Below are 25,793 nucleotides of genomic sequence, written 5' to 3'. Positions count from 1 at the left end.
TTGTTTTGTTTTTAAAATTATTTTCACCTCCTTTGGACCCTCCTTTCATTTCCCATGGGCTTTTCTTCCCCAACCTCAATGTCTTTGCCTTGCGAACATCATTCCCCTTGGACTGTCACGCAATGGGGAACACGCTCAATAAAAGACAGTGCCTATGTTGGGATCACTTAGCATGTATCCCTTGCTTTTCTTGGGAAGATGCAGAGTATTTCAGAAGAGGAGCCAGCTGCTATGTTTACAACACTCACTCGCTGCAGCATGGCGAGTAAGCTGTTCTTCTCTTTGCTGAAATGTTGTCGCTCCAGCTCAGTCTGTTGTTCAATCTGACCAGCCTGATTTCCCAATGACGTGATTCTTCTCTGTCAAAGGAAAGCAATGAGAACAATCTTCAACAGCAGCCCATTCAGCACCGAGTTCAGACTTCAAAGTTTATTAGTAAGTAAATAAGTGACAAAAAAAAAACTAAGCTTAAAAACATACAATGTTGTCCTCTTGGTAATCCAGTACTGGAATTTTGTGGAAAAGGGAGGCATGTTACATAAGAACATAAGAAATAGGAGCAGGATTAGGCCATCTAGCCCTTCGAGCCATTCAATAAGATCATGGCTGATCTGAAGTGGCTCAGTTCCACTTTCCCGCTTTCTCCCCATAACCCTTAATTCCCTTGTCTATCAGAAACCTATCTACCCGTAACTTAAGTAAATTCAGCGAGGTAGCCTCCACCACTTCAACGGGCAGAGAATTCCAGAGATTCACCACCCTTTGAGTGAAGAAGTTCCTCCTCAACTCCGATCTAAACTGCTTCCCCCCTCCTTATTTTGAGGCTGTGCCCTCTAGTCCTGCTATCCTTTCTAAGCGGGAAGAATCTCTCTACCTCTACCCTATCTAGCCCCTTCATTATCTTATATATCTCTATAAGATCCCCCCTCAGCCTTCTAAACTCCAACAAGTACAGACCCAGTCTACTCAATCTCTCCTCATAGGCTAACCCCCCTTATCTCTGGTATCAGCCTAGTGAACCTAGTGAATGTTGTTCAAGGTTTTTCTCTCATCAGGACAAATGCAAGAATGTCAAATTTCAAACCATCACAACAATTTATACCGTGGGGGGAAAAAAGAGTGAAAGCAATGGGGAACTAAAGGCTCCTCCAGCTTCTGGGCAATTCAAGAAGGCATAAGGGTTCCTGATGTTTACAGTGAATGGGTCGCTGCGTATGAATGTGTGCTGCTTCCAGATTTCTCTAGCCCACTGTTTTCTACATGGCAACACTTTGGCCAATCAAAGCCAACTTGCCAACCGATCAGCGGCCCTTTCTCCTGTATTGTAAATTTGAAATTTGGCATTCTTGAATTTGTCCTAATGAGCGTGAGATAAAAAGCTTTGATGATATGTCTTTCTTTTCATAATACCTTTCCCTCACGCCACGTTAACACACTTTGTAATCACTGGTGCGATGTTGACATTGATTAACCATCCCTACCCACCCTGAGGGCATTAAAAATCCATTATACGGTTTTGGAGCCAAATTGGGTCCCTCCCCATGATGGACCTGAATGAACCAGAGCTTTCAGAAGGAATGTCTCTTTCTCCCTCTCAAGCTGTTCCTCTAATAAGAAGCTCTAAAAAACTCAATTACACTTGAGGAGTCTTGATAGGGTGGATGTGGAGCGGATGTTTCCTCTTATGGGACAATCTAGAACCGGAGGTCACTGTTTAAAAAGAAATGGTTACCCATTTAATACAGAGACGTGGAGAAATGACTTCTCTCAGAGGCTCAAGTCTTTGCCACTCCCTCATAAGGGGCAGCGGATGGAGTGTCTTTGAATACTTTTAAGGCAGAATTGGAGAGATTCTTGATAAACAAGCAGGTGAAAGGTTATGGGTGTTGGCAGGAGGTTACAATCAATGACCTCACTGAAAGGCAGAGCAGGCTCAATGGGCTGAGTGGCCTACTGCAGTTGCTGGCTTTGTACGTGTGTAGGTACAAGTGATCATTGAGAGTTTCAAACTCCCGATTGCTGTAGGGGGTGGTTGACTAGTCCATTGTACCCAATATTTCTCAGAACAGATCTAACTCTGCCAATGAAGATGTAGGTGAGAAACCTCCCGAATTTCACCCAAATGAAGTGCCGGCTTTTATGCATGTTAGCATCATCCTCTGTCTACGTAACCCATCCACTGATGGTGATTTGTTAAAATCCTACGTTGCTGTGAACTTTCTGATTGCTGTGTCCATAACTGCGTTCCCCATTTGAAATGGAATCCCCCACCAATGGAAACTATTCAAGGCTGAAAAGGGTCTTTCCTGTAGTGCGAGACGGGTTCCAAATGATCCAGCTTTCCATTTGGAAACCAACAATTCAGTACGGTGTGAAATAGGCTGTCAATTTGCTCCACATCCTTGCACACCAAAGACGACAGATTTTACCCCATAAACTGTAATTACCTGCTCCTGCCAGTAGAGGCACTGTAAGTGGAGGTTAAAATCATAGTGTGGAAGGTTTACATAACAAGCTTCAATTCAGTGGAGCCCTGAGGGATTTACTAATCATACAGTCTATTGCTACAATGAGAGTCAGTGATCCTCACCTCTCTTGCTATAATGATCTGTTGGTACTCAGCCATTTCACCCAGGAGCTGTTTGGAGAGAGTTTCCTTCTCCTCTTCAAGCCGGCTCTGCTGTTCCAGCTGTTGAAATTCCAAATCGTCGTATCGCTTCACCTCCAAATCCAACTGTTCACCATCCTGGAGAGACAGAACCCCATCAAATACTCAGTAAACTGCAGTTGGGGGTTGCATCACCATAACCAGGATCGCTCCATTACAATACGATCACGCCACTGCAAACATGATAGCCCTATTACAAAAAGCTTGTTCCATTACAATATAATTGCTCCATTAGAAAAAGGATAGCTCCATTCCAATAAAGGCATCGCTCCATTACAATAGGCATTGCTCCATTACAATAGGCATTGCTCCATTACAACAGGCATCGTTCCATTACAATAGGCATCGTTCCATTACAATAAAGATCGCTCCATTACAATAGGCATCGTTCCATTACAATAGGCATCGTTCCATTACAATAGGCATCGTTCCATTACAATAGGGATCGCTCCATTACAATAGGGATTGCTCTATGACAGACATTATTACTATCTTTTGTTGCCTCAGCCTTTTTATCCTTCTTCCTGAATGCCATGAGTAGCTCCACAGGCCCAGTCCTCAATACAAGGAAACCCAGAACTGCCAGGCCACCATCAGTGGACCAGGTTTCACGGGCTTCATCTAACGGAGAAGATTGTGTTATCAGCAACTTGCAAAGAAATTCTGAAAACCAGCCTGTGTATCAGGTGACACAGTAGCACAGTGGTTAGCACTGCTGCTTCACAGCTCCAGGGACTCGGGTTCGATTCCTGGCCTGGGTCACTGTCTGTGTAGAATTTGCACATTCTCCTCATGTCTACATGGGTTTTCTCCGGGTGCTCCAGTTTCCTCCCACAGTCCAAAGATGAGCGGGTTAGGTTGATTGGCTATGCTAAAATTGCCCCTTAGTGTCCTGAGATGCATAGATTAGAGGGATTAGTGGGTAAATGTGTAGGGATATGGGGGTAGGGTCTGGCTGGGATTGTGGTCAGTGCAGACTCGATGGGCCGAAGGGCCTCTTTCTGCACTGTAGGTTTTCTATGATTCTATGTGACACATAACAGAAACAGCCAATCTTCTCTTGATACTTCCCCAAAGACTGAGTGATTGAAGTGGAACATGAGCATGGCTAATTCAACTAACATGCATATCTTTGGACTGTAAGGAGCAATTTACCATGGCCAATCCACCTAACTTGCACATCTTTGGAGTGTGGGAGGAAACCAGAGTACCCGGAGGAACCCAAGAGGATATGGGGAGGACATACAAACTCCACACAGTCACCCAAAGCCTGAATTGAACCCAGGTCACTGTCACTGTGAGGCAGCAGTGCCAACCACTGGGTTACTGAGATTTGTATACTGTAAATAAATAAAAATGGCTTTTTTTAAAAAAAATAGTCAAGTAGCTTTCTTAGGGTGACAGGTAAGTCCTGAAAAAATCTTATCTAGACCCTGAACCCGAGGTGAAACAGACACCCTGCAGTGGAGGAAATCCATGGCTCTGCGAGGCCAAATGTCTGCAGAGGGTAGCAGTGGACAGGTCTTTTTCCAGTTAGAGGTCTGTGACTAGTGGTGTTCCACAGGGCTCTGTACTGGGACCTCTGCTGTTTGTGATAACATATAAATGATTTGGAAGAAGATGTAGCTGATGTGATCAGTAAGTTTGCGGACAACACAAAGATTGCTGGAGTTGTGGATAGTGATGAACATTGTCAGAGAATACAGTAGGATATAGATAGGCTGGAAAATTGGGTGGAGAAATGGCAGATGGAATTTAATCCAGATAAATGCGTAGTGGTGCATTTCAGTAGATCTAATGTAGGGGGGAGCTATACAATAAATGGCAGAACCATCAGGGGTATAGGCACACAGAGGGACCTGGGTGTGCAAGTCCACAGATCCTTAAAGGTGGCAGCACAGGTGGAGAGGGTGGTGAAGAAGGCATATGGCATGCTTGCCTTTATTGGACAGGGCATAGAGTATAAAAGTTGGCATATGATGTTGCAACTATATAGAACGTTGGTTAGGCCACATCTGGAATACTGAGTCCAGTTCTGGTCGCCACACTACCGGAAGGATGTGGAGGCTTTGGAGAGAGTGCAGAAAAGGTTTACCAGGATGTTGCCTGGTATGGAGGGTCTTATCTATGAGGACAGATTGGGTAAACTGGGGTTTACCCTGAAAAGACGGAGGATAAGGGGTGACCTAACAGAGGTGTATAAAATTGTGAGGGGCATAGATAGGGTGAACAGTGGGAAGCTTTTTCCCAGGTCGGAGGTGATGAACACAAGGGGTCACAGGTCCAAGGTGAGGAAGGCAAGGTTCAACACAGATGTCAGAGGGACGTATTTTACACAGAGGGCAGTGAGGGCCTGGAATGCACTGCCAAGCAAGGTGATTGAGGCGGACACGCTGGGATCGTTTAAGACTTAACTGGATAGCCGCATGAACAGACTGGGAATAGAGGGATACAAACGAATGGTCTAGTTGGGTGCATGGGCAGTGCAGGCTTGGAGGGCCGAAGGGCCTGTTCCTGTGCAGTACTGTTCTTTGTTCTTTATTGCTGCACTATAAAGCCTAGAAATGTCACTGTTGCGTGGAATGCAATCATCAGGAGGACTGACTTGAACTTCTGAAACCATTGACCGACCTCGTATGTTGCATTGTTTCCCTGGTGCCAGAATAAGCAACATTCCAATGGATGAAGAACTTGCCTGGGATTGTGGGGGGGGGAACAGTAGGAGCTGGATAGAGGCGAGGGAGAGATTGACAAAAATGTCATAGACAAAAAGATTAAGGGTGGTGGTCATGGCTGAGATGGGTGTTGAAGTGACACATTAAGACATCAGAATGTGTTGATGGCAGAACAAAGGTAAGCAGATCGTCAAAGAGTAACCTGAGACACGTAGCACCGTTAACCTGATGGGCCAAATGGCCTCTTGTGCTGTAATGATTCTTTGTCCCCATGTGGAGGATTGCAGATTTAACAGTCCTGGTCTCAAAGTATTCAGGAAAGAAAAGCACAGGAAAGGAAGGAAGAAATGGTCAAGAAAACATATAACAGTGGAGAGAGAAGAATCAACAAGAACCGATTAGAATTCAGGAACAGGAGAGGTGTCAATACCAGCTCAATACCAGTGAGATGGAGATAGAGGAGAAAATATTCGGCCAAAAGATATGATGATGGGAGGTGAGAATCAGTCTCCCAAAGAAATTATTCTTGATGTCTTGGTCCCCACCCAGTGTAACCCAATGTCATTGAGGAATCCCTTGTACTGAAGGTGATATCCACAATGTAATGCAGTAAAACTGAGAGCTCGGGAAAAGCTGATAACCCGTCTTCGGAGCAGGATAAATAGAGGAACATTAAAATAACTCCACGCCAGCCATGCCTTGGCTCATCTCACAAGTCAGGAGATTCATGGCCCACTCCAGAGACTTGAGCCCAAGAATCTAGCCTGAGGAAGTCTGCGCTGTCAGGACTACAGTCCTTCAGATAAGACCCCACCCCCTCTCTCAGCTGGATGTTAAAGGTAGTGAGCCCCTTTAAGGGTTGAGGTTTTAGGGGTTCATATTACCCATTCTGCCAATCAGGCTGAAGCGTGTTAATCCTGAGGCTGAGTTTGGGCTCTCCCCGACATTCTGGAGACTGGAGTTGGAGTAATAGGTAACATCTTTATCACTCTCTGTATATAGTTATCCCTGTTTATAAGTCGTTCTTTACTTAGTCCACTCGGTCATCATCACTCTTTCCGAGGTATTACTTGATGACAGCATACGAAGGAGAACAGGGGAGTTCTCCTCAAGATAGCCATCCCTCAACCAGTATGACTGAAAACAGAAAGGTTCCGCTCATTTCTCTCTCCGGTATTTGTGGGAGCTTGCTGTACATAAATTGGCTGCAGCATTTCCTTCATCACCAAGAGTGATGTTATGCTTTGATCATTATAACATGATTGGCTGAACACAAGATGGATTCCTGATGGGAATAAGCACTTTGTGGCAATTACAGCCCCTAGTTTGTCCTTGCTCTGTTCCTGTTGTTTGATGGGAATGTTCCTCAGTCCCTGGGATTAGGAAGAGCTCGCGATAACCACACAAAAATGAGCGACTTTTTGGATAAAACACATCATTTCCAAGGAAGCCACTAAGAATTACTTTTAATTATAAAAACTTTCCAGCAGTCTGGGAATTTACTTGAACTCCAACAACCAGCAATAATTGATGGTGATGGCATTACGAAAATCTCTCTCCCCACTGGAGTGCAAAAATGTGGTCAAAACTTGTGGTGCAGGAGATTCACCCAATTTCACACTGCATTCCAAATGAGTGACATCTCCAGCAGCCCACACACCACACATCCCACACAACAGAACCAATAACCTCATGAGGTTAGCTATGGTAAATCAGATGTGAGTGCTATTGTGCACCCTGAAGCTCTCTTAGATTCAATGTGATGCCAAACCATCTGCAACCCACAGAACGAGACAGAAACAGTCTGTTTCCCAGAGCTAAGGGATCTACAACAGAACAACCTGCATTCATATAGCACCTGGAAAACAGCAAAAACATCCCAAGGTATTTCACAGAAATGGTAGCAGACAAAGTTAGACACCAAGGTACACAAGAAGATATTAGGATAGCTAACTTTGGCAAAAGAGAGGGATTTTAAGAAGCAACTTGAAAAAGGAGAGGGAGAGAAAGGATTAGAGAGGCAATTCCAGAGATTAGAACCTTGCCAGCTGAAGACAAGGCTCCAACAGTGGAGTGAAGGAATTTCTGATGTTCAGGAAGCCAGAGTTGGAGGAGCGCAGAGACCTCAGGTTGCAGGAGGTTATACAAACAAACTACATGTGTCTAATCCACAAAACTGCTTTTCCCTCTCTCTCCTCTATGGACGCACACCCACAGCTACCCTCATACATACCCCCAAAGCTAACTTCATACATACCCCACACACAAACCCCCACCACTACCCTCATACACACACACACACACCTACAGCTACCGTCATACACATCCCTCACATACATACACCCTCTGCTACCCTCATTCTCATACAAACCCCCACAGCTACCCTCATACATACCCCACACACAAACCCCCACAGCTACCCTCATACATACCCCACGCACAAACCCCCACAGCTACCCTCATACATACCCCACACACAAACCCCCACAGCTACCCTCATACATACCCCACGCACAAACCCCCACAGCTACCCTCATACATACCCCACACACAAACCCCCACCACTACCCTCATACACACACACACACACCTACAGCTACCGTCATACACATCCCTCACATACATACACCCTCTGCTACCCTCATTCTCATACAAACCCCCACAGCTACCCTCATACATACCCCACACACAAACCCCCACAGCTACCCTCATACATACCCCACACACAAACCCCCACAGCTACCCTCATACATACCCCACACACAAACCCCCACAGCTACCCTCATACATACCCCACACACAAACCCCCACAGCTACCCTCATATTTACCCCACACACAAACCCCCACAGCTACCCTCATACATACCCCACACACAAACCCCCGCAGCTACCCTCATACATACCCCACGCACAAACCCCCACAGCTACCCTCATACATACCCCACACACAAACCCCCGCAGCTACCCTCATACATACCCCACACACAAACCCCCACAGCTACCCTCATACATACCCCACGCACAAACCCCCACAGCTACCCTCATATTTACCCCACACATCCCACAGTTACCCTCATATTTACCCTCCACTCACCCACCCCACAACTACACACACATACCCCCACACCCACCCTCATACATACACCCCCACAGCTACATACCCCCCCCCCAAACACACACCACCACCCTGATACATAACCCCCAACCCCCCTCCCACAAACTCCCATCCACTGGTACCCTCATATATACCCCCCCACACACCCCCACAGCTACCCTCATATATACCCTTCACACACCCACCACTACTCTCATATACGCCCCACATACACAGCCCTACGTACACTTTCACCCCAATCCACCCCATCTCCACACTCTCTCTCTCTCACACACACACACACACACGCACTGTCTTAGGAAAAACACAGTCTGCTTTAGCAAAAGCACCACGATAAACTTTGCCTGAGGAAGATTTTTGAAATTTGTCCTTTGTTTTGCAATTAGTTTTGGGAATAATAACCAGTTACATATTAAAGCTGTTCTGTTCCTGCGTGTCACAGATTGTCCTGGTTGATACTGATACTCCGCACATGCTCAGACTGAACAACACAATCCTGGCCAGAACGGTCGTATCACAGAGCAAGTTTCAGCAGAGATACAAAGGTCATCAGGGCAGAGTAATCAGCAAAAGGCAAGTATCTACACCTACTCACGTTATTGATAAACAGGCAAATGTTGGATTGTTCCCTGCATTCTGTCTAAAGCATTGTTTTTCAACAGTTTAATCTGACTTAATGAGGGAATAAAGTTGCAAGAGGAATTATTTCCAGGAAGCATCTTGAATGATCTCTGATGGAAATGGTGGGAGAGTTTGACACACATTCTAACAGTGGATGGAACGTGGTAGGCGTGACACGTAACACTGCAAAGGCACAGAATTAGTCTGCTGACTTCTGGAAAGTAAATGGGTGTAAAACACAAACTCAGGAACCAGTAATCTACTGACCCTCTCCAACTGTTCCTGTAAACATTTTCTCATGGAATCTGGGCAGTTAGCAAGCTTGTTCTTCAACTCAGAGTAACCCTCTTGCAGCCTCTCTACTTTCTCTCTCTCAGTTTTCAAATGTGTCTTTTCCTGAAAAGCAGAGCACAGAAATAACACAAAGGAAAGGTGACTTAAAATTAGTCTGTGCGTGCGGGTACAACGCCCGCCTCCTGGCAACACTAAACATAGCAGCTTTGGAATGGGGCTGAAAGGGCTGGGGGCCGGGGTGGGGGAAAGGGGGAACAATTCTTTTTGCTAAACTGTCTAACAAAGGGCAGGTTTCATCGGAACAGGAGGAGGCCATTTGGTCTGTCCAACCTGCCCCACCCATGGCTAACCTGTGCTCGAATTCTGTTCGCCCACATTTTCATAAGAACATAAGAAATAGGAGCAGGAGTAGGCCATCTGGCCCTTCGAGCCTGCCCCGCCATTCAATAAGATCATGGCTGATCTGTCGTGGCTCAGTTCCACTTTCCCGCCCTCTCCCCATAACCCTTAATCCCCTCTCTTATCAAGAACCCATCAACCCGCTTCTTAAAAATATTTAGCGAGGCAGCCTCCACCACTTCAACGGGCAGAGAATTCCAGAGATTCACCACCCTTTGAGTGAAGAAGTTCCTCCTCAACTCCGTTCTAAACCGCCTCCCCTTTATCTTGAGGCTGTGCCCCCTAGTCCTACTGTCTTTTTTGAGCGGGAAGAGTCTCTGCACCTCTATCCTATCCATCCCATTCATCATCTTATACGTCTCAATGAGATCTCCCCTCATTCTTCTAAACTCTAACGAGTACAAGCCTAGTTTATTCAGCCTCTCCTCATAGTTCAACCCCCTCAACTCCGGCATCAGCCTAGTAAACCTCCTCTGCACTCCCTCCAAGGCCAAAATATCCTTGCGTAAGTGCGGCGCCCAAAACTGCACACAGTACTCCAGCTGCGGCCTCACCAATGCCCTATACAGCTGCAGCAAGACCTCCCTACTTTTATATTCAATCCCCCTCGCTATGAAGGCCAGCATCCCATTCGCCTTCCTGACCACACCTGCTCTGGAAAAGGAGTCAATCTCAGTTTTAAAATTTCATGTGGCATCCAATCTCAACAACTCTTTAGGCAGGAGGGCTTTACACGCACTCTCTCTGTGAAGAAAGGCTTTTTGACTTCGCTCTGTGCTAGAGAAAATACTTTCTTTCACGCTATCCTTTAATCATCTCAAACACTTTAATTAAATCAACCCTTAATTTTTGAACCACACACTCAGGCTAGTCTGCATGGGGGAAATCTTCCCACATTGACGAGCCAACTAACTGTAAACAGTAAAAGAATGCAGTGTTGTTCCAGATCATGCACGTACATACCAGACAAACCAATTAATAGCTTATAGACACTCTCCTGCAGAAAGAAATTATGGCAAAGCAAGCCAGGATTCGATTTGTAGTTGGATAACAATACCAAGATTGGATACAACTCCCAAAGAGAGTGGCAAGGTGTCACAGTGGTTGGCACTGCTGCCACCTCACAGCACCAGGGACCCGAGTTCAAGTCCGGCCTTGGGTCACTATCTGTACAGAGTCTGCATGTTCTTCCTGTGTCTGAGAGGGTTTCCTCCGGGTGCTCCAGTTCCCTCCCACAGACTAAAGATATATGGATGAGGTTGATTGGCCATGCTAACTTGACCTTAATGTCAGGGGGAGTAGCAGGATAAATAAAGGAGAATAGGGCCCGGGTGGGATTGTGGACGGTGCAGACATGATGGGCCAAATGGCCTCCTTCTGTACTGTAGGGATTCTATGCTTTAATGTTCACGGAAACTGCCACATTACATCAGCACTGTAACAAGCATGGTTGTATAGCGACAAATTGCAATAGCACCCAGAATGCGGGAAGGAGATCCATATGGTTCACACAGGGCTGAGAAATGAAAAGCCGAAGTTGAGCCATAACGAAGATTTTGGGATTGCATCCAAAATCCTGAGTGAGAAAGTTTTGACCAGGGTGGAAAGTTTAAAGGAAAGAGGGATTGAGGGTGGCCATTCTGCCTAAGCAAAGGAGGCAAGGCTCCCAATTGATAGCAGAGTGGGGAGGGCATGGAGTTGAGGAGGGGGGTTGAAGCCTCCATCAGAAGCCCTCTTCTAACTTGCCCTTAAGATCTGCTGGCCATTGGACCACCCTCCCAGGCCCCGCACCCACCAAAAATTCCAATCACCAACTTTCCAGTCCAGCCCTTTCCTCAACTAACTTTTCCATTCAATCTGGAACTCCACCTCCAACATCTTCAGGAAGTTCCTCTCCTCTTGCTGTATGGACAAGAGGGCTGTCGGCCAAAGGCAGGACTTCCCGAGAAGCAGAAATCCCACATCAGTAGAGTATGACCTGGGCTATGGGAAAGGCAGAGTTGGCAGGGATGGCAGGATGGGATGGCATCATCCGAAATATCCTGGCCATGAGATCAGAGTCAAGGGAATGTTGCAAATTTAGAGAGAAAAGTCAAAGAACAAAGAAAATTACAGCACAGGAATAGGCCATTCAGCCTTCCAAGCCTGCGCTGACCATGCTGCCCCACTTGACTAAAATCCCCTACCCTTCTGCGAACCATATCCCTCTATTCCCATCCTATTCACTTATTTGTCAAGATGCCCCTTAAAAGTCACTACCATATCAGCTTTCACTAACTTCCCCGGCAATGAGATCCAGGCACCCACTACTCTCTGTATAAAAAATCCGCCTCATACATCTCCTTTAAACATTGTCCCTTGCACCTTAAATCTATGCCCCTTATTAATTCACCCTTCCATCCTGGGAAAAAGCTTCTGACTGTCCACTGTGTCCATGCCTCTCATAATCTTGTAGACTTCAATCAGGTCTCCCCTCAACTTCCGTCGCTCCAGTGAAAATAAACCAAGTTTCTCCAATCTCACCTCGTAGCTAATGCCCTCCATATCAGGCAACATCCTGGAAAATCTTTTCTGTACCCTCTCCAAAGCCTCCACATCCTTCTGGAAGTGTGGTGACCAGAATTGAACACTATATTTCAACTATATTAGAACAACATAGAACATAGAATACTACAGCACAAACAGGCCCTTTGGCCCACGAGTTGCGCCGATCACATCAACACCTATCTATAACCCCCGATCCCATAAAACCCCATATACTCATCCAGAAGTCTTTTAAAAGACCCCAGCGAGTTCGCCTCCACCACCACTGACGGCAGCCGATTCCATTCACTCACCACCCTCTGAGTGAAAAACTTACCCCTAACATCACTTCTGTACTTTCCTCCCCGCACCTTAAACCTGTGTCCTCTCGTAGCGACCATTTCAACCCGGGGAAATAGCCTCTGAGAATCCACCCTATCTATTCCTCTCAACATTTTATAAACCTCTATCAGGTCGCCTCTCAACCTACGTCTCTCCAGGGAAAAGAGACCCAGCTCCCTCAACCTAACTTCATAAGGCATGCCTCCCAGTCCAGGCAACATCCTTGTAAATCTCCTCTGTACCCTTTCAATAGCTTCTACGTCTTTCCTATAGTGAGGCGACCAGAACTGCGCACAGTACTCCAAATGAGGCCTGACAAGGGTCTTCTACTATATACTACCAGTAGGTGGTGGTAGTGGGGTTGGAGGTGATATCTGAGGTAGAGAGGGGTGAGTTCATGGACAAATCTGAAACCAAGGGTGAGAATTTTAAAACTGAGGCATCGCCCAGACAAGAGCTGATGGGGGTCAGTCGACACAGATCACCAACAGGCAACAAGGAGTTTGTGCGAGTTTGGATATGGGCAACAAAATAATGGATAATTTCCATCATAAGATGAGAATTGAGGATGTTCACTGATTGCACAATGTTCATAGAATAGAATCATAGAATCCCTACAGTGCACAAGGAGGCCATTCTGCCCAGAGCCTGCACTGGCAACAATCCCTACCCTATCCCTGTAACCCCACGTATCCACCCTACTATTCCCCTGATACTAAGAGGTAATTAAGCATGGCCAATCCACCTAACGTACACATCTTTAGGGTGCGGGAGGAAACCGGAGCACCTGGAGGAGATCCACAGAACGTGCAAACTCCACACAGAGTCACCCAAGCCGGGAATTGAACTCAAATCCCTAGCGCTGTGAGGCAGCAGTGCTAACTATTGTGCCACCATGCTGCCAAATAGTTCAGTACCATTGGCAACTTTTCAGATACTGAAGCAGTCCCTGTCCAAATGCAGCAAGACCTAGACAATATTCAGGCTTGGACTGACAAGTGGCAAATAACATTTGTGCCACACAGATGCCAGGCAATGGCCATCTCCAACAAGAACGTATCTAACCATCAATGGTATTACCATTGCCAGATTCCCCATTATCCTGGGGGTTACCATTGATCAGAAACTGTACTGGACCAGCCATATAAATACTGTGGCTATCAAAGCAGATCAGAGGCTAGGGATGGGAGGATGGGGCAGGAGGGTATCTTCAGAGATCAGAGGCAGTGATAAATCAGAAAGTGGGGATAACACACAGCCCTTGTGCCAACTCTGTAGCCACCCCACCGAAACTGCCATGCTCTCCACCAACTGCTTTTAGTTTGATTAAAATCTTTGCCTCCGAGTTTCCTAATCCTGTTGATTCTTGTCTGATTCCCGAGATCAACATGTTTAATTGTGTGCATTTGGAATGGCCTTTGTGACCTTGTCAGATGTTAACTGAGACTGCAGTGTGTGCATGCACCAGACATACATGTACCAACAAGCATACACAGACACACAGACTGAATGTAGATTCAATCACTCAGTTCCAAAATCATACTTTAGTCATCTGCTAAGTATCTGGTGGTTGATGCTATTTTCTTATTACAGTTTATTCCTCTCTGAACACTGCAACAAAAATGCAAACAGATAAAGAATTAGATACACATAAGGGTGTGCACCAAGACAGTTGCTTTTCACAGCATTATATTATCCCAAAGCAGACAATGAAGTGCCATTATGTAGGAAACACAGCAGCTCACTGACGCACAGCAAGCTTCCAAAACAGCAATGTGATAATGACCAGGTAATCCATTGTTGTTGGATTAAGGGATTAATATTGGCCAGGACACTGAGGGGAAAACACTGCTCTTCTACAAACAGTATCATGGAATCTTCCCAGGAAAGGGGAAACTCAGCCTAACACTCAGTATAATGTGTCATTTGGAAGACAGAACCTCCAACATTGCAGCACTCCCTCAGTAATGCAGTAGAAGGTGAGCCCAGATTATATCTACGTAACTGAAGTGGAAGTTGTGAAGCTCTGACCTTCTGTACTATATCTTGGCAGACAGAGTAATCTCCTCAAGAACAAGTCTGCTTGAAGAATTAATCATCATTTTACTGGATATTTTTGCCCCCCACCATTTATTTGGTGAAGTGCTCAAAGATAATGGCTGCGATTCCCAAGTCCTGCGCACTCATGCCCAGGGAGAAGCCACTTTGGGATTTTCCCAGCCCTTGGGTCACAACGTAACCTGGCAAGGGCACGAACCAGATTAGCTATCTAAATAATCATTTAAATATCCAGCGTTGGTTTGGAGTTGGATTCTTGGGCCCTCAGAGGGTCCGACACGAATCAAATGGAGAAGTCGCGACGGCCACACCAGGAGGCTCAAAGGCCATTGAAGCATGCAGGAGGTCGGGGACCTCCTGCTGGGCAGTGCTCTGGCATTGCCCCGCACCCTGGCAGTGCCAGACTGGTGCAGGGTGCCACTGGCAAGGAGTGGGTCCAGAAAGGGGGTGTGTGAAGGGGGCAGAGCCTTAGGCAACCCATAGCGGGGTATCGCTGACTTGGGGGAAAACGCCAATGCCAGTGAAAGGGGAAGGGTGTGACCCAGACATTTAGTGAGAGAGGTTGACCCTCGGGTCAAGGTGAGAGTGTGTTCCACGTCAGGTGTACAGTTATGATATATGTATATGTGTGTGTGTGTGTGTGCATGTGTGTATGTGCACGTGTGCGTGTGTGTGTGTGTGTGTGTGTGTGTGAGTGCGTGCATGTGTATGTATGGGGGGAAACGGTGGGTGATGTGGAGGAAGGGGAGGCGTGACCATTAAAAACTGCACAACGATCTCTAAGTGGTCAACCCTGTCTTTTGGAAAGGTCCCCGCTCTAAAATAAATTCTAAGTGCGAGAGAATTGCAAACTGAATCACAACCAGGCTCCCAGCGGGAATCTCACCAGTTTTCCCACTGGGAGCAACACGGAGAATTTTTTGGGAGAATTGCACCCGACACTATTCCCTGGAATATATATAACCCCAGTGGCTATAACCAGAATGTATTGATTCTGTGGAGAAGGCAGGGACTGTGGGGAGGAATTGAGATTGGCTCATTCAGTGCTTATGGAACGACTGACAGTAAATAGGGTGGGGACTATGATACAAAGTTGTTAAACTTGGTGTGAAAGCTGAATGTTTCAAGAGCTCACGCTGAATTTCATTAAAACAGTACAGGAGGCCAGGGAGGGAATGGAAATAGACCTTCCAGTTTCTCTAACACGCTAATAGTTTACTCCTCCTTCTAAATACAATTTTCTTTCTTTATTTTCCCCTTTATCATTTCCTTCCACCTTGCATCATCCTACCTTTCACCCATTGGCCTCTCCTGATTGATCTTTTCCTGCCCCGCCCCCATCTCTGCCCTCCCCAAACGACTCTGTAACTGGTCAGCAACCATTCATCTCAAACATGGCCGGCACAGTGGTTAGCACTGCTGCCTCACAGCACCAGGGACCCACCTTGGGTGGCTGTCTATGTGGAGTTTGCATGCTCTCCCTGTGTTTGCGTGGGTTTCCACTGGGTGCTCTGGTCTCCTCCCACCGTCCAAAAATGTACAGGTGTATTGGATTGGCCATGTTAAATTGCCCCATAGTGTCCAAAAATGTGCAGGATTACGGGGATAGGGCTGGAGTGAGCGGGGCAGGGGTGTGGGCCTAGGTAGAGTGCTCTTTCAGAGGCTGGTGCAGACTGGATGGGCTGAATGGCCTCCTTCTGCACTGTAGGGATCTATGGGGATCTTCCAGCCTGTTGAAAGGTCCCAAACCTAAAACGTGAACTCTGTTTCACCCTCTATGCATACCAAGTGTTTCCACTGTTTTCTGTTTTAACTATGAGTAATTCGCTTAATAAGTCTGCAATCTCCAATTTCCTGAGAAAACGGGCCCCAGGGCATTCTTCGTTCCTGAACTGTTAAACTGATTCCTCCCCAAACTACGCTGTTGTAAATTGGACAGTGCTGTTGAGCCATTGACTTAGAACACAGGTCAAGCGACAAGACATTCTTAAGGCTCTGATACACTTCAGCTCTGTGTGCTCACTGGCTCTGAGAGCAGACATTAGCTCTCTCTCCAAGACAAGACGGAAATGAAAGCCACAATCAGACTGCCTTTGACTCTACAGTTCAATCCTCTTCAATTCTTCCTACCTTTGCCTTTTCGGATGTAACACTGGTCTCCAGATCAGTTATCTTCTTTTGGAGTTGCTCTAATACATCTTTCTCATGCTGGACATGTGCGATCTCAGAGTCCCTCTCCCCCTCCAACAAAGCACGCTCCATCTCCATCTGTGAAAAAAAAAACGCATACAATTTCCTTCTCTTTCTGTCAACAACATCAGGCCTACAACATCACGACGGATAAAAGCATTCCATTCATATTGTCCACATTATCACATCATCAAAAAGAGAAATTTCTTTGGGACATTTGGCGCACAAGCTAAAAACAAATTGCCAAATGACATTCTCTATAGCCTGATAATCTACATCCCAGAGTACTTAAGGAAGTGGCTCTAGAAATAGCGGATGCATTGATGGTCATCTTCCAGAATTCTATAGACTCTGAAACAGTTCCTGAAGATTGGAGGGGAGCTAATGTCATTCCAAAATTCAAAAAGGGAAGTAGCGAGAAATCAGGAAATTATAGACCAATAAACTGAACACCGGCAGTGGGGAAAATTCTCAAATTTAATTTCAAAGATTTTATAACACAGCATTTGGAAAGCAATGGCAGCATCAGAGAGAGTAGCACTGATTTATGAAGGGGAAATCATGCTGGACAAATCTGTTGGAATTCTTTGAAGATGTAATTAGTAGAGTTGACAAGAGGCAACCAGTCGATGTGGTATATTTGGACTTCCAGAAAGTGCGGGACTTTCACAAAGTCCCGCACAACTGATTATCAGGTGTACAGCCAGTTCCGACAGCCAGTGGCATTTGCTACAAATAAACTTGTTGGACTTTAGCCTGGTGTTGTGAGACTTCTTACTGTGTTTACCTCAGTGCAACGCCAGCATCTCTACATCATGAAAACCCTGATCAAATCAGCCTTAACCTTCTGAATTCCAGGGAATACAAACTTCGTTTGTTTTCTCTTGCTTTGTAATTTAACCATTGCAGTCCGGCATCATTCTCAACGTTCACAGTGTCTTTCCTAAGTGAGTGTCCAGAAGGGCTCACAGTAACTCCAGGTGTGCTAGGTTAGGGCTTTGTGTGCTTGAAGAATGACCACTAGCTCTTGTATTCCAGTCCTCAGGAATTAAACATCAACATTCCAATGGTCTTCCTGATCATTTTCTGTGCCTGTCCGTGATGTTTTAATGATCTATATCTTTGATCCCTCAAATTATCCTAGGACATTGACAGTCTCTCGCTGTTCAGCATTCAAAGAGTTCCCTGTCTGTCCGCTTTCAGACAAAAGTGGATGACTTTTGTGGGGGTGGCACTGCTGCCTCACAGCGCTCGGGACCCAGGTTCAGTTCTGACTTCGGGCCACTGTCTGTGTGGAGTTTGCACACTCTCCTCGTATCTGCATGGGTTTCTTCCAGGTGCTCCGGTTTCTCCCACTGTCCAAAGATGTGTGGGTTAGATTGATTGACCACACTAAATTGACCCTAGTGTCAGGGGATTAGCAGGGTAAATGTGTGGGGTTACGGAAATAGGGGCTGGTGGGATTGTGGCCGGTACAGACTCAAATGGCCTCTTCCTGCCCTGTAGAGATTCTATGACTTCACATTTGTGCACATGGAATTGAATTTGCAACAGTTACAATTTGCTACAATACTACTGAAACCATTGTCCCTCCCCAAGCTGGGAAAATCATCCCCCCTCCGTCACAATCCACTTCCCCTCCCCACTATCCACGCTCCCCCACCCCCCACTATTCATGCACTACCTCTTGTGAAGACTCCTCCATTTGATTATCCAGCTCTTTGATTTTTCGGTTAATCTCCTCCACATTATTGAGGATGAACATGCATTCTTCTTCCAGCTGAGAAATTCTCCCTGTCCTCTTCCTCTCATCCAATTCCTTCTCCTCCTGAAAATCAAACATCAAATTATTTCATTGAGGATCACTTGTTTCAGTTGACTTCAAATGAGATACTTGCAAATGGACTCAGAAACAAGATTGTGCCAAAAATTCCCAATGTTCACTGTTCCCGAATTCCCGGCCTGTGCGTTCAGGGGGAGTTTGGTTTTCATTTTCACCCAGCCACCTTAAAGTGATAAAGTGCATAAATCTTTGTGGGGAGCATCTTAGGGGGCGATTTTCCTGCCCATTAAACATGGGCTGACATCCTGTTGTGGCTGGAATCTCTCACGAGAGGGCCGCAAAGGGATTTGTGACGGGGAGGTCTCAGATGGGGGTCTGCTTCCCATGGGGGTTGAAGTCAATCATGGGGAAGAGACTGATGCCCCAAAGAGCTGATGCCAGTCATTAGGGGAAGGCTCAGATGCCAGTGATGATGGGGGAGGAAGTCTTTAATGCAGTTTTGAACAGAGTTTTGAAAACTGCATTAAGGACTCCTTCTCCCGTCATTGCCCTTTGAAAAGGGCACCCCGATCTCTCTGGGAACAAGCTTGCCAGAGACTTTAGTCCCCCAATACCCTCCATACAATGAGGATACAAAACATGCCTCCCTGCGTTAAAAAGTTGGGAAGATCGGGATATTTCCCTGCACCCCGGTTTTCAGTCAGATCCTTACACCTTGCCACTGTTTTGGGAAAAACGTGGAACCAGTGTTCCTTCCACTCATATTGTCGGCCACTTTAGGACTTGAACAGCAGGTTAAGTGTAAAGATTCGCATTCTAATCAGTAATCTGTAAACTGTCTGTGCTTTATATGCTCTGTCTGAGGCCAGAACTCTCCATTCACCTGACAAAGGGACAAACCCCGAAAGCTTGTGAGTTTACTATCAAATAAATCGGTTGGACTTAAACCTGGTGTTGTCAGACTTTTTAACCGTGTTTACCCCAGTCCAACACTGGCATAGCCACATCATGACTCTGAAGACAATCAGGGGAGTCCACCTCAGTGAAGAACACAGTCAATCCCTCACTAAAACCGACTGCCCCATCTTCATCAGATCATCTTGCTGCCTTTGGAACTCACTGTGCACTACTTCCATAGAATCATAACATTGCCGAAGGACGCTGTTTGGCCCATTAAGCCTGCAACAACAATCCCAACCTGAAGTATTGACCCTGCTAATCCCCCTGACACTAATGGTCAACTTATCATGGCCAATCCACCTAATCTGCACATTTAATGGACTGTGGGTGAAAACTACAGCACCCGGAGGAAACCCATGCAGACACCGGAGGACATGAAAACTCCACACGTCAACCAAGGCCGGAATTGAACCCGGGTCCCTGCTGCTGTGAGGCAGCAGTGCTAACCATTGTGCCACTGTGCACCCACTTGTCTAATGCGTTCCCTCCTTACTAACAGTGACTACACTTCAAAAGGAATTTATTGGCTATTAATGGTATTGGGACATGGGAGCGCTGTGCAGAGGGTCAGTACTGAGGGAGTGCTGCACTTTCAAAAGGTCTGTACGGAGGGAGCGCTGCACAGTCAGTGGGTCAGTAGTGAGGGAGTGCTGCACTGTCAAAGGGTCAGTACTGAGGGAGTGCTGCACTGTCAGAGGGTCAGTACTGAGGGAGTGCTGCACTGTCAAAGGGTCAGTACTGAGGGAGTGCTGCACTGTCAAAGGGTCAGTACTGAGGGAGTGCTGCACTGTCAAAGGGTCAGTACTGAGGGAGTGCTGCACTGACAGTCAGTCAGTACTGAAGAAGCACTGCACTGTCAAAGGGTCAGTACTGAGGGAGTGCTGCACTGTTAGTGGGTCAGTACTGAGGGAGGGCTGCACTGTCAAAGGGTCCGTACTGAGGGAGCACTGCACTATCTGATGAGCAGTACTGAGGAAATGCCTCACTGTCAGAGGGTCAGTACTGAGGGAGTGCTGCACTGTCAGAGGGACAGCACTGAGGAACGCTGCACTGTCAGAGGGTCAGTACTGTGGGAGTGCTGCACTGTCAGAGGAACAGTACTGAGGGAGTGCTGCACTGTCAGAGGGTCAGTACTGAGGGAGTGCTGCACTGTCAGAGGGACAGCACTGAGGAACGCTGCACTGTCAGAGGGTCAGTACTGTGGGAGTGCTGCACTGTCAGAGGGACAGTACTGAGGGAGTGCTGCACTGTCAGAGGGTCAGCACTGAGGAAGTGCTGCACTGTCAGAGGGTCAGTACTGAGGGAGTGCTGCACTGTCAGAGGAACAGTACTGAGGGAGTGCTGCACTGTCAGAGGGTCAGCACTGAGGGAGTGCTGCACTGTCAGAGGGACAGCACTGAGGGAGTGCTGCACTGTCAGAGGGACAGCACTGAGGGAGTGCTGCACTGTCAGAGGGACAGCACTGAGGGATGCTGCACTGTCAGAGGGTCAGTACTGTGGGAGTGCTGCACTGCCAGAGGGTCAGTACTGAGGGAGTGCTGCACTGCCAGAGGGTCAGTACTGAGGGAGTGCTGCACTGCCAGAGGGTCAGTACTGAGGGAGTGCTGCACTGCCAGAGGGTCAGTACTGAGGGAGTGCTGCACTGCCAGAGGATCAGTACTGAGGGAGTGCTGCACTGCCAGAGGGTCAGTACTGAGGGAGTGCTGCACTGCCAGAGGGTCAGTACTGAAGGAGTGCTGCACTGCCAGAGGGTCAGTACTGAGGGAGTGCTGCACTGCCAGAGGGTCAGTACTGAGGGAGTGCTGCACTGCCAGAGGGTCAGTACTGAGGGAGTGCTGCACTGCCAGAGGGTCAGTACTGAGGGAGTGCTGCACTGTCAGAGGGTCAGCGCTGAGGGAGTGCTGCACTGTAATACTTTCTGATCTCTCCATTCACTGTGTATACATTAATACCACCTGATCTCTCCATTACGTGTGTACAGTAATTATATCTGATCTCTCTATTCATTGTTTATAGTAATTCCACCTCATCTCCCCGTTCAGTGTGTACACTAATTGTATCTGATCTCTCCATTCACTGTGTAATTTCAGTTGATCTCTCCTTTCACTGTGTTTACAGTAATTCTATCCGATCTCTCCATTCATTGTTTCTAGTAATTCCACCTCATCTCCCCATTCACTGTGTACAGTAATTCTATCCGATCTCTCCATTCACTCTGTAATTTCAGTTGATCTCTCCTTTCACTGTGTTTACAGTAATTCTATCTGATCTCTCCATTCACTGTGTGCAGGAATTCTATAAAATACCCTCATTCACTGTGCATACAGGAATTTCATTTTCTCTCCCCATTTATTATGTGTACAATATTTTGATTTGATCTCCTCATTCACTCCGTTTACAGTAATTCTATCTGATCTCTCCATTTACTGCTTGTACACTAAATCTATCTGATCCCTCCATACATGGTGTACAGGAATCCTGTCTGATCTCTTCATTCACACTGTACAGTAATTCTATCTGATTCCCCCTTTCAAGTGTACAGGAATTCTAACTGGTCTGTGTGTACAGGAATTCTAATCTGTGTGTGCAAGAATTTTATGCAATACCCCCATTCACTGTGCATACAGGAATTTCATCGTATCTCCCCATTTACTGTGTGTACAGAATTTTGATCTGATCTACCCATGTATCTGTACAGCAATTCTATCTGATCTCTCCATTTATTGCTTGTACACTAATTCTGATTCTTCCATACACTGTGTACAGTAATTCCACCTGATCTTGCCATTCACTGTGTACAGCCATTCTATCTGATCTCCACTCACTGTGAATACATATTCTATCTGATCTCTGTACTCACCGTGTGTACAGTAATTCTCAGGTCTCTTCATTCACTGTTTACAGTAATTCTGTCTAATTTCTCAAATCTGTGTGAAGAGTAATTATCTGATCCCTCCACTCACTGTGCACATTAATTCTGTTTGATCTCTCATCCACTGTGGTAACAGTAATTCTATCTGATCTTTCCATTCACTGTGTATACAAATTTTATCTGATCTGCCTTCACTGTGCGTACAGTAATTCAGATCTCTTCACTCACTGTGTCCCGTAATTCTATCTGATCTCTCCATTCATTACGGATAGTAACTCTATTCGATCTCTCTGTTCACTGTTTACAGTCATTCAATCCAATCTCTCCATTCACTGTGTGTACAGTAATTCTATCTAACCTCCCCAGTGTGTTCAATAATTCAATCTGATCTCTCCATTCATTGTGTATTGTAATTCTATCTGATCATTCCATTTGCTATGTGTACAGTAATTCTATCTGATTTCTCCACTCGCTGTATACAGTGATTGTATCCAATCTCTCCATTCAGTGTATACAGTAATTCCATTTTATCTCTCCATTCATTATGTTTACAGGCATTCTATCTCTTTGCGCCATTCACTCACTACATTAATTCTGTCTGATCTCTCCATTCACTATGGACAGTAATTCTATTCGACCTCTATGTTCACTGTTTACAGTCATTCAATTCTCTCTCTCCACTCACTGTCTGTACAGTAATTTCAGTTGATCTCTCCATTCACAGCTTGCAGTATCTCTCCATTCACTGTGTACACTAATTCTTTCTGTCTTTCCATTCGGTGTACAGTAATTCCATCCAATCTCTCCATTCACCTTGCGTGCAGTAATTCTATCTGATCTCTCCTTTCACTGTGTACAGTAATTCTCTGATCTCTCCCTTCACTGTGTACAGTAATTCTGATTTCTCCATTCACTGCGTGCAATAATTGTATCCGATCTCTCCAATGTGTGTGTGCGCAGTAATTCAATCTGTCTCGCCATTCTGTGTACAGTAATTCTCTCTGATCTCCCTATTCACCATGTGTACAGTAATTCTGTCTAATCTCTCCATTCACCTTGCATGCAGTAATTCTATCTGATCACTCCATTCCATGTGTACAGGAATTCTACCTGATAGAAACATAGAAGATAGGAGCAAGAGGAGGCCATTTGCGTCTTCAAGCCCGCTCCACCATTCACTACGATCATGGCTGATCATCCAACTCAATAGCCTAATCCTGCCTGTTCCTCATAATCTTTGGTCCCATTCGCACCAAGTGCTCTCTCCAGCTGCCTTTTGAATACATTCAATGTTTTGGCATCAACAACCTCCTGTGGTAACGTGTTGCACAGGCTCACCACTCTCTGAGGCAGAAGACAGAAGAATTAGTGAGGGACCACCTTGGGACTAGTGACCATAATTCTATTAGTTTTAACATAGCTATGGAGAATGATAGATCTGGCCCGAAAGTTAAAGTTCTAAATTGGGTCAAGGCCAACTTTGATGGTATCGGGCAGGAATTTTCAACAGTTATTTGGAGAAGTCTGTGTGAAGGCAAAGGGACATCTGGTAAGTGGGAGGCTTTCAAAAGTGTGTTAATCAGAGTAAGCACACTCTTGGAGCAAAGGGCAAGGCTGGTAGAAGTAGGGAACCCAGGATGACTCGGGATATTGAGGCCCTGGTGAAGAAGGAGGAGGAGGCACGGAACATGCATAGGCAGCTGGGATCAAGTGAATCCCTTGAACAGTATAGGAGGAGAGTTAAGAGAGAAATCAGGAGGGCAAAAAGGGACATCAGATTGTTTTGGCAGATAAGGCATAGCAGAATCCCAAGAGCTTCTACAAATACACAAAGGGGAAAAGAACAACTGAGGAGAGAATAGAGCCTTTTAAGGATCAACAAGGTCATCTAAGTGCAGATCCACAGGAGGTGGGTGAGATCCTAAATGAATATTTCTCATCAGTATTTACTGCTGAGAAAAGCATGGATGTTAGGGAACTTGGGGAAATAATTAGTGATGTCTTGAGGAGTGTACACATTACAGAGAATGAGGTGCTGGAAGTCTTAAAGCGCATCAACGCAGATAAATCCCCAGGACGTGATTATCTTGTGGGAGGCTAGGGAGGAAACTGCAGGTCTCCTAGCAGAGGTATCTGAATCATTGATAGTCACAGGTGAGGTGTCTGAAGATTGGAGAGTGGCAAATGTTGTGCCTTTGTTTAGAAAGGGCTTCAGGGAAAGCCAGGGAACTACAGGCCAGTGAGCCTCACATCTGTAGCAGATAAGTTATTGGAAAGTATTTTGAGAGACATGACCTACAGACATTGGAGATGCAAGGACTGATTAGAGACAGTTAGCATGGCTTTGTGAATGGAAAATCATGTCTCACAAATTTGATTGAGTTTTTTGAAGGGGTAACTAAGAGGGTAAATGAGGGCAGTGCAGTTGATGTTGTCTACATGGACTTCAGCAAGGCCTTTGACAAGGTACCGCATGGTGGATTGTAGCATAAGCTTAAATTTCATGGGATTCAGGGTAAGGTAGCCAAATGGATACAAAATTGAGTTCTTGACAGAAACCAGAGAGTGGTTGTGGAGGGTTGTTTTTCAAACTGGAGGCCTGTGACCAGCGGTGTGCCTCAGGGATCAGTGCTGGTCTGCTGTCATTTGTTATTTATATTAATGATTTGGATAAGAATATAGGAGGCATGGTTAGTAAGTTTGCAGATGACACCAAGATTGTTGGCATAATGGACAGTGAAGAAGGTTATCTCAGATTGCAGCAGGATCTTGATCAATTGAAATAATTGTATCGGAGGTCCCTAATCACTATGTACAATAATTTTGATTTCTCCATGCACTGTGAACAGTAACTCTATCTGATCTCTCCATTCATAGAACATAGAACATAGAACATTACAGCGCAGAACAGGCCCTTCGGCCCACGATGTTGCGCCGACCAGTTACAAAAACAATGACCCACTAGCCTATACCAATCCCTTTTCGTCCATAAACCTATCCAGAGATCTCTTAAACGCCCCCAAACTAGACGCATTTACAACTGCAGCAGGCAGGGCATTCCAATCCCTCACCACCCGCTGGGTAAAGAACCTACCCCTGACATCCGTCCTGTAGCTACCCCCCCTTAATTTAAAGCCATGCCCCCTCGTGCTAGCTTTCTCCATCCGAGGAAAAAGGCTATCACTATCCACCCTATCTAAACCTCTAATCATCTTATATGTTTCAATAAGATCCCCTCTTAGCCGCCTTCTTTCCAACGAAAACAACCCTAAATCCCTCAGTCTCTCCTCATA

General features: G+C 46.0%; 1 protein-coding gene across 1 annotated transcript in view; it reads right to left on the bottom strand.

The window, feature by feature from the left end:
* Positions 1-25,793, bottom strand: part of phldb2b (pleckstrin homology-like domain, family B, member 2b) — a 174,621-nt gene that overhangs the window by 58,016 nt on the left and 90,812 nt on the right. The window contains exons 7-10 of the mRNA XM_080204108.1: positions 18,570-18,713; positions 16,826-16,963; positions 2,591-2,746; positions 249-359 (exon numbers count right to left, since the gene is read on the bottom strand). Coding sequence (XP_080060234.1) covers positions 249-359; positions 2,591-2,746; positions 16,826-16,963; positions 18,570-18,713 — 549 coding nt within the window. The remainder of the gene's footprint in view (positions 1-248; positions 360-2,590; positions 2,747-16,825; positions 16,964-18,569; positions 18,714-25,793) is intronic.

This window comes from Carcharhinus amblyrhynchos, chromosome 15 (assembly GCF_965287045.1).
Source record: "Carcharhinus amblyrhynchos chromosome 15, sCarAmb.v2.hapA, whole genome shotgun sequence".
NCBI lineage: Eukaryota > Metazoa > Chordata > Chondrichthyes > Carcharhiniformes > Carcharhinidae > Carcharhinus > Carcharhinus amblyrhynchos.
Note: the sequence above shows the minus strand (reverse complement) of the source record. Positions and strands in the feature narration are given on the sequence as shown.